Source organism: Engraulis encrasicolus, chromosome 17 (genome assembly GCF_034702125.1).
Source record: "Engraulis encrasicolus isolate BLACKSEA-1 chromosome 17, IST_EnEncr_1.0, whole genome shotgun sequence".
NCBI lineage: Eukaryota > Metazoa > Chordata > Actinopteri > Clupeiformes > Engraulidae > Engraulis > Engraulis encrasicolus.
This window is the reverse complement of record NC_085873.1, coordinates 36,330,357-36,339,636: the sequence shown is the minus strand read 5'-3', so window position 1 is coordinate 36,339,636 and position 9,280 is coordinate 36,330,357. Positions and strand designations below refer to the sequence as shown.

Genomic DNA, 9,280 nt, shown 5'->3' with positions numbered 1-9,280 from the left:
GCTTTCCTATGAAAAGAAATACTCACAAATCTGCAAAAACTGTGACGGGTGTACTCACTTTCGTGATATACTGTAAATGTGGTCTGATAACACCAGGCTACCCTTGGACGGATATAATCCCGATGCTGCCATTATTGCTCTACTCTTGGGTACACAGTATATTCTGTAAAATAATAATTCAACACTTTAGCCTCGTTCACACACGTCGCTGCTAGTTACTCGCTACTCGCTCATTCGCCTACAAGCCACTTGCTCATGGAACGTTCGCTAAACGTTTCCGCGACTTTAACTGCCAATGCAAAAGCAAGAAGTATCAAACTCTGCATTCTAATTGGTTACTCGCTAAAAGTGAAAATATTTTCAACTAGGAATCCGCCCACATCGCATCACTTGTACTCTCCTCGGCTACTCTCCTTGTTGGAACACATAAATATTCTGTTGACCTCACTCTCTGAGCGAGTAATTAGCAGCGCCGTGTGTGAACGAGGCTTTAGAGAGCTGTGTTTAACGCTCTTCTAGTTGGTCCGACTGTGTTGAATTAACACAGCCAAATGTTTTGTGTACAGTTCACTTGTTGCACCATAATAACAGACAGTATAAAAAGCTGAAAAACACAAAACAAATAAAAATAACAAAAAATAACAGATAAAATAGAATTGTATCCTAAGAAATATATTAATTATTAAAAAACATTTTAAACAGGCTATAGTTTTTGGTCTACCCATCTACAAGCTGATATGTATGATAAGCTGCAAGGCTACTCTACTGCTACTCTATCAAAGTCAATATGTTTCTATTATGACACTTATAGTATTATATTATATAAAATTGGTCTGTCACATGGTCCTTTGTACTATAGCTGCATCATGCTGTAATCTGAAATGTATTTGGACTGTAAAGGTTACATGCCGTTTAGCATACACACGTTTATTAGCAACATAGTTCCTACTATCATTTCGGTTCCATAAGCACCAAAAATTAGGTTTTATGTGGTGGGAAATTGACCCTCTGGGCGGTATTATAGAAGGAGATTTTGCTTATCTTAAACAAGGACAATTCCAGAAAAATAGGGTTATTGTTCTGGTTCAGTCAGGAATCTCTACTCTAACACTAAAATGTCAGTGTATCTGGAATGGTTGATTACAGCAATCATATTGGTTATTAGGTTACATAATAGGGTTGTTTATATCATTTTTATCTTCAAAAAACAACAAAGAATTGTTGTCATTCATATTTGATGATGTATTCCCCGCATTCCCTGACTTTGATTGTGGTTACAATATTAAGCCCACAACATGTTGGGTGCCTACGAAATATATTGAAAATTCAGCTCAACGTGACTTCTCAGAGAGAAGAATTATTGAAAAGTCCCCCGTCAACAGACTTAACAATTCTCACCAGCCTGCTCATCATCACTCATCCTCATTGGTCTGTTTGTAGTAAACCGATTAATTAAAAAAAACCCTGATTGGTCGGATTTGCTGGACTCACCAAGATTGGCAAGTGTCATTGGTTTACCTCTTATAATAATACAACACTGACCTCCACCACGTTATCCTCCTTCCACGTGGATGAATAGAAAGTCTTCCTGAGTGTGAGGATGAGTAGATAGTACATTTTCAGTATGATTGTGCATTCATGTGCTCTCGGAAACTTGTTTATACGAGTCTCAGAAACTCATGTCTAAAAATGTTCAACAAGGTTTCCAGTGCTACATACCACATGGGTGGCGTTCATGTGGCGTTCATATGTGTTTCCCATGTCGTTTGGTATTCACCATAATTCCAAGAACACATGAATGCACCATTAGTGTACACAGCTGTAGTTATTGACAGCATCACTGTGCCACAGGTCTATTGAGGTGGACCTGCAGCACATACTTCTGGGTATTGTAGTCAGTGTGTAGCAGAGGCTTGTGGGCAGCGTAGTTCTCAGGCTCTTTGCGGTGACTTTTTCTTGGTGGGGGAGCCGTGTGAGGGTGTGAGCTTGACGTGGATGAAAAGCGTAGAGGGGGCCAGGCTGGAGCCATCTTCCTTTAGCAGGCGGACGTGCCGGTAGCCTGGGCGGATAGGTAGAGAGGAGAGAGGAACACACAGGGAATTAAGGGCTCAACTTGAAAGAGTACAGAAACATTTGAGGAATATGAGCACGTTTTTTTCCTTCAAAATGTAGACCATAAACTTTATATTTTTTGTCACTATACTTGTGTTTTGCTATGTTTGTTATGCCACCATACATAGTTCTACTTGACCTGGGAATGTCCAAAGCTTACCGCATTGATCACACTGATTTTTCTGATCTTCCATTGACTCCAATGCATTTTACCAGCATTCACAACTAGTGAATGCTAAGCTGTGCCCAGACCAAAACAATCTCTAACCCTAACCTGTCAGTAAACATGTTTTTGCATTTTTAGTCTTTTCATCAACAACAAAAGAACATACTTAATGGCTGTGAGGGCCGACAAAAATGTCCTCACAACCACAAATGTCCTCACAGAAAAGGTGTCTGGTTTTGGTCCTCATAACAGTGGTATAACAAGCACACACACACACACACACACACACACACACACACACACACACACACACACACACACACACACACACACACACACACACACACACACATAAACACACACATGCCTTACCGGGGCGCATGCTGCTGAGGGGGCACGTGAACTGTCCCAGGAAGTCGTTCCTGGAGGTGAAGTCGTGATCCTCTACCACGAAGCGCACCAGCGCCAGATCAGGCACGTGCAGCTGGAACTTGAAGGTGCAGTCCCACCGGGGGTTAAAACCTGATGGAGGGATGAGAGAGAGAAAGAGAGAGAGAAAGAGAGAGAGAGAGAGAGAGAGAGAGAGAGAGGGGTGGGGGTGGGGGGGGTATGTACAGAAGTGTCAGTGAAACAGGGTGAGATAGAAAGAGGGAGAGAGGCAGAGGCAAAAAGAAAGATTAAGGTGAGAAAAGAGAACACGACCGCAAAGAAAAAAATACTATCTCCATTTTATTCCTGAGAAACGTTAAAGATAGCAAATATGTACATTCTCTTTTCGCAGATATAAAACAGATAAGCTTTTCAAATACAGATTTTATACTTTTACCAGTCCTTTTGACTGATAAACATTTTTCCTCCCTTTTCTTCCAGAATGGTAAAGCTTTATGAAACAATAGCATTATGCAATATTGTAGAATAAGGTATTATAACAAAATATTGTACAAAACATTAACAAAAAAAATGAAAATGTGTTGTTCATAAGTAGTTAATTATTTAATAAATCCATCCAAGCATCCATTATTTTTAAGTATTACCAATAATTCATTTCACATATTACTAAAATGTATCATGTAATGTATTTTTGTCTTCTGAGGGAAGGTCTACTGTTGTAGTGTACAGTATGAGATGTATCTATTTTTGGCTAAGGGTAGGCCTGGCTCTGCTACACCGCGAGCCGGGTCCTTTGCCGACCCTTCCCCATCTCTCTCTCCCCTTGCTTCCTGCCTGACTCGATTGACCTATCACAACAATAAATGCCACCCCGCCCCCCAAAAAAATATGTATAGGCCTACCGTTGTTGTCGATGCGGTGTGTCTTCTTCTTGTTGTTGTCTATGGGTGCTCCGTGCGTCTCCACCCAGACATAAGGGTCTACTATGGAGCCGGGCTTGTCCCGTGGAGACTTGGGCAGCTGCTGAGCCGATATTACCTGCAGTGGCAAAGGAGATGACAGCTATCAGAAACAATACACGGGTTCTACATTTTAGTTTTCTCCTGACTGTGCGAAACAAGCTGCGCACAACTCAACCTGTGATTGTTGGAAACCGCTGTCGGTCAAGAAATTAGCTCAGGTAGTTGGCTGGCAGTGTGTTGCCCCTCCTCACAACACTGTGTTTATAAACAAAACAAAAACATCTACAGGGTTTGCTGTGGCACATCTCGTACGTACGGCACCCGTACCATATGTAATCATGTGATGTGTGGTGAATCTGTCGGCTACTGATTTAATGTCACAGTATAAAACAGAGAACAAACTTTGTTTCTTGTTTTTCTTTCTTTTCTTTTCTTTCTTTTCTTTTTTTCTTTCTTTGTTTCTTGTTTTTTTTTTTAAAACGAGGTCATCAGACACCACAGTACATCTCATGCAAACCCTCCCAAAAAGCGAACCAGAAAATCACAAGTTTTCTTGGGGTTTTTTTCGGGGTTTTTGTGCCTTTGTTGTGATAGGATAGGTAGGGTCTAACAGGAAAGAAGTGGGGGAGAGAGAGAGATGGGTTAGGGCTGAGAAATGTATAACATACTCGGATTAGAAAGCACAAAATGTAGAAATTAAAAACTGGAAATTTATAGCCAAGATTAAATGTTGACGATTCTGAACATTTCTTCAGGGCACTGATTCATCGAACATGAAAGAACAAATAGCTGTTGCTATGGGATTACAAAGGGGCCTAGCATATTGTGTAATGAGGCATGCCCTCCCTCCCCCTTGAAAAAAGTATGCCCTTTTAAGACACAGCGTTATAAATTGGCTGCTACCAGAATGGCCAAGTAATGTAGCATTACTGAAGGCCCTGTGTTATGTCATAGTGGTGTAGTACTATGGTAGTTCACTTTTCAATAACCTTTACAGCGTGCCAATGGAGGTATGGCGAGCATTAATCCCTTAAGACCAACATTATAAATGAGCTGCAACCAGAATGGCCAAGTCGTATTGCATTACTGAAGGCCCTGTGTTATGTCATAGTAGTGGTACTATGGTAGTTAGCATTTCAATGACTATCACAGCGTGCCACTGGAGGTGCGTACGGCATGCATTAAAGGGGTATGCCACTATTTTGGGGCTTAATACAGTTAAAATCGTTGGCTGGGGTTTATAAAGGTTGTAAAGTGTCTTATTTTTGATGTTAAGCGTTGTCTTGCTTTAAGACAAGTTAAACCATTTTAACTGTATTAAGCCCCAAAATAGTGGCATATCCCTTTAAGGGGCTGCAACAGCTTGCCAGATTTCTTCTGCCACATTCCACAGCACCATACCAGCAGTGGACCAGGCCAGTGAATAGAGGTCCAGCCATAAGGGGCGTACACACACACCTCGCTGCAAGTTACTCGCTCAGCGAATGAACTCAATAGAATGTCAATGTGTTCCAGCGAGACTAGCAGGCGAGTAGGCGAGTACTGTACAAGCGATGAGATGTGGGCGGATCCCGAGTTGAAAATATTTTATCTTCGAGCGAGGCGAGTAAGAGAGTAACCAATTGGAAGGCAGAGTTCGGTACTTCTCGCCTGTTCATTGGCAGTTGAAGCCGCGGGAACTTTCAGCGAACGTTCCATGAAAGACAGGCGAGTAGGCGAGCAAGCGAGAAGCTAGTAAATAGCAGCGATGTGTGTGTACGGCCCTTTAGACCGTATATTATAAAGTCCATGCTGCCCTACAAAGGCAAAGTGCAATAACTACATGTACGGCAACACTGAAACTGAGAAAAATGCTTTCAAAGCTTTGGAAGTAGGTTGGATATTTGGTAGTTAGTGCAAATTTGACATTTGACAATATCTCTAAATTGGGACACATTTAGATCATACGTTTTTATCACAAGATAAAGGACATGTAGTGAAGAACATTTTCAGTCTAAATTCAATTTTGACAAAACATGTAGTTATTGCACTTTGCCTTTGTATGGCTATGTGGGTCCAGCACATCCAACAAAAAACTTTCATGCCAAAAATCCTGCCTTGATGCAAACACAATTAACTTTGCCACAGACACTGCTATGAAGGAACAGATTTTGTACTAGCAGTTGGACCCGTATGCCAATCAGGGTTGCTAGATGAGGCTGATGATTTCCAGCCCAAAAAATTGCTCAAAACCCGCATAGAAGCACAAAATCCCGCCCAATTCTATTGATTTCTATGGCAAATATTGGGCGGGTTTTTCTGCTAAATGCCATTTTTACCCGCACAAGGCCATCCTAAGCAGCCCAATTGGGCAGGAAACAGCCCAATCTGGCAAAACTGATGCCAATGAAGTGTTGTACAAAACATTCAACACATACATCTTTGAGGAAACAATGAAGTAGACAGACTATTTCCTATGCAACATGTGCTGCACCAACAGTAGCCTCTACGTGCAGAAAGGGTTGCCAGCAGGCATATTCACTATTTGCTGAAAATACTCAACAACATCTCAACAACATTGCTATGATATTACCGAGAGCCTGAAGTGACAGATTAAGACATAACCATTACAATTTTTGGCGACAGTAAGGCTATAACATACGTAGGCTCTGCACAAAGGGGTTAAAGCCTACAGAGTGCAGAGGGACTGAGATTGCAAATTAGCTATCTAGCTATAAACCTTTTATGTATTCACATCTGCAAGCTGTGTCATGGCCTTGCCTTGTCATGTTTGTAATAATGTGCACTGCATTGTCCCTGCTAAATAAACTACGAATACAAAATAAAATAAAGTTTGTAAATGTTCCCCCTTGGAGGGAATTTTCTGGATACATTCCATCCAGGCAGCGGGGGATGTACTATGCCAACCCAAAGCTGTTTCCAAGGCCACTCCAAGGGTGTAGCAAAACTATGGGGTGTAATTCTTGGCAGAGGGGTGTAAATAATTTGGCTTAGAGGGGGATACCAAGGGGTACAGCATTCCCCAACCAGCACCTAGTTACTCCCAAGAGCAAACATAACTGCAGTGGTGTAGTCTACGTAGAACTCAGGTATACGCAGTATACCCACCTGAAAATGTCAGGGATTTCAGAATATTATTGAGAATAGCACAAATATATACAGTATATCCACCTCAAAACATGCTCAAATTTACTGTATACCCACCACAAAAAAGTAGACTACACCACTGAATAACTGAAAGTGATCCATTAATACACGAAAGGTAGTATCTTCTCATTATGAAAGGGTTATTATTTCAGAGAGAGTACAGTTTAATGCACTTTCACAGAACTACACCAGATTGAAGCCATCTGGGGTGTATTGCTCTAAACCATAGTTGCTAACTTCATTAGCTACTTTGTTGTTTTCATTAAAACCTCCTTTTGGCAACTATCCAAGTTGCTAACTGGCTAACAACTTCACTTTCGAGAAATGCACCCCAGTTCAGTTCCCTCATATGTACTATGAAACAGAGTCACACACTTGAGCCGGCGAAAACAACACACACAAAAGCTCCCTCCCTGAGGTAAACAGTCTTTGTTAGTAAACAGACTATTTACTATGCAACACACGTTGCCCTCAAGCATGTTGCTTTCAAAGTGCCGTAGTTAAAAGGAACAGGTCTCCAGTATGGTCCAGGCTTCAGTACAATGAAGTAGTCACCGTGCACTGTGGCCAGAGAGAGTAGAGAGAGAGAGGTTCCATTGGCCCATTGTTTCCGGGTTCTATTATTGGGGGAAATCCCCCTTTAGGCAGACCTAGGCAGACCTGAGGACTGTTCTATTCAATGCTAGGAGCATTATGACACGCCCCTTTAGGCAGACCGGAACCTGGTCACGTTAGGTGCCCATAGAAACCTGTTATGTTGGCATATCTCTATACTTTAAGAATCTCTGCTGTGGCTCATGTCTGAAAATGTGATATCACCAAGGCTGGATTAAGATGGCCCGGCGAGCCCAAGACTACATAGACGGCAACGTAATTCTGAGTCAAGAATGAAAATATGATATTTGTCAACTATAACATCAATCAGAAGTTATTCTATTGGTTGAATGGAGGAAAGGGTAGGAGGGGGTGTAATTAACGAGTGCTCTCCCCCATCCTCCTCCATGACTGAGGTAGCCTAAAGGGCTGTGTATGTTCTCGCAGCAGCCTGTCACCAACAGGTCTCCGCAGATAGTTTTGATTTTTGCTCCGCCACTAGATCTGAGCTATCGCAACGGTAGCGGCAACGAGACGATTGTTCAAACTGCCTTCAATACAAGGAGCAGACTATAATGTGTCTGTTTATTTGTAGCTTCATTTATTTACACATCGACGACAATGAAAGTGAAACTTCAAGAAATGTCAACCTGTGTTTTTGATTGCACTAGCCGCCACCACGGTAGTTTAGAACAAGGAAGTGGCTCATTGTTGAGAGCAGGTGGCACGAAGCAGAATGTTTCTGCGGAAACACAGTTCAACTGTCCCGCTATAACTTCAGCTTGCAAGTGCACGTGCGGTCTTTGGGTTCATGTAAATAAATGAAGGTACAAAGCCTGCACCCTGCATTTTCCTCTCGCTAACCGTCAGCCCGGTGAAGGTTAGAACAAGGAAGCAGTTGCTTGTTTTTGAGCCCAGTGGCTCACTGCTCGGGTGAGGCATAAATACAATTTTGTTGTGTGCAGTACTGACCTTAATGACGAGTAGCATGGGGTTGTGTCCCGGGTACTACTACTACTAATACGACTACTACTACTACTGATCTTAATGACGAGTAGCATGGGGTTGCGTCCCGAGTACTACTACTAACTACTAAGTACTAATGTACTACTGACCTTAATGACGAGTAGCATGGGGCTGTGTCCCGGGCCTCCTCCGACGTTTTCGGGGTTAAACTCGCTCTCGGCCTGCCGCAGGAAGTTGGGCTTCAGGATGTAGCCGCAGCCGCCGTTGCCAAGGAAACGGCCCTGGTTCAGATCCATGGCCTCGCCCGGCGTCTGGAAGTTCAGCGCCACTGTGGAGGAAATACACACATGGACACACACACACACACACACACACACACACATACACACACACACACACACACACACACACACACACACGCACACACACACACACCACACACACACACACCACACACACACACACACACACACACACACACACATGCGCGCGCACACACACACACACACACACACACACACATGGACACACACACACACACACACACACATACACATGCACAGGGATGGGCACACACACACACACACACACACACACACACACACACATACGCACACACGCACACGCACACACACACAAACAAACACACATACACATACACAGACACAGACACAGACACAGACACAGACACACACACACACACACACACGCACGTGTGTGTTAGGATGACTGTGTAGGAGAAACTGAGAAATATAAACTGCAGAGCATGGAAGAGGATCATAGGGAGTTTTAGTGTATTGGAGCAGAAGAATGGAAACGAATGGAACAGTTTTACTACCACATGAAGTGGTGGGAAACAAAAGACAGAAGCAATCAAAAAGAGAAAAGAAAAACACTTGTGGTAAGAACACACTTTACTCAATTATATAATTACATAATGAGA

At 42.7% G+C, this 9,280-nt stretch overlaps 1 protein-coding gene across 1 annotated transcript in view; it reads right to left on the bottom strand.

Annotated features, from left to right (window-relative positions):
* Positions 1-9,280, bottom strand: part of plcd3b (phospholipase C, delta 3b) — a 63,570-nt gene continuing 54,290 nt past the window's right edge. The window contains exons 12-15 of the mRNA XM_063220707.1: positions 8,487-8,665; positions 3,571-3,706; positions 2,651-2,800; positions 1-2,059 (exon numbers count right to left, since the gene is read on the bottom strand). Coding sequence (XP_063076777.1) covers positions 1,932-2,059; positions 2,651-2,800; positions 3,571-3,706; positions 8,487-8,665 — 593 coding nt within the window. The 3' untranslated portion in view covers positions 1-1,931. The remainder of the gene's footprint in view (positions 2,060-2,650; positions 2,801-3,570; positions 3,707-8,486; positions 8,666-9,280) is intronic.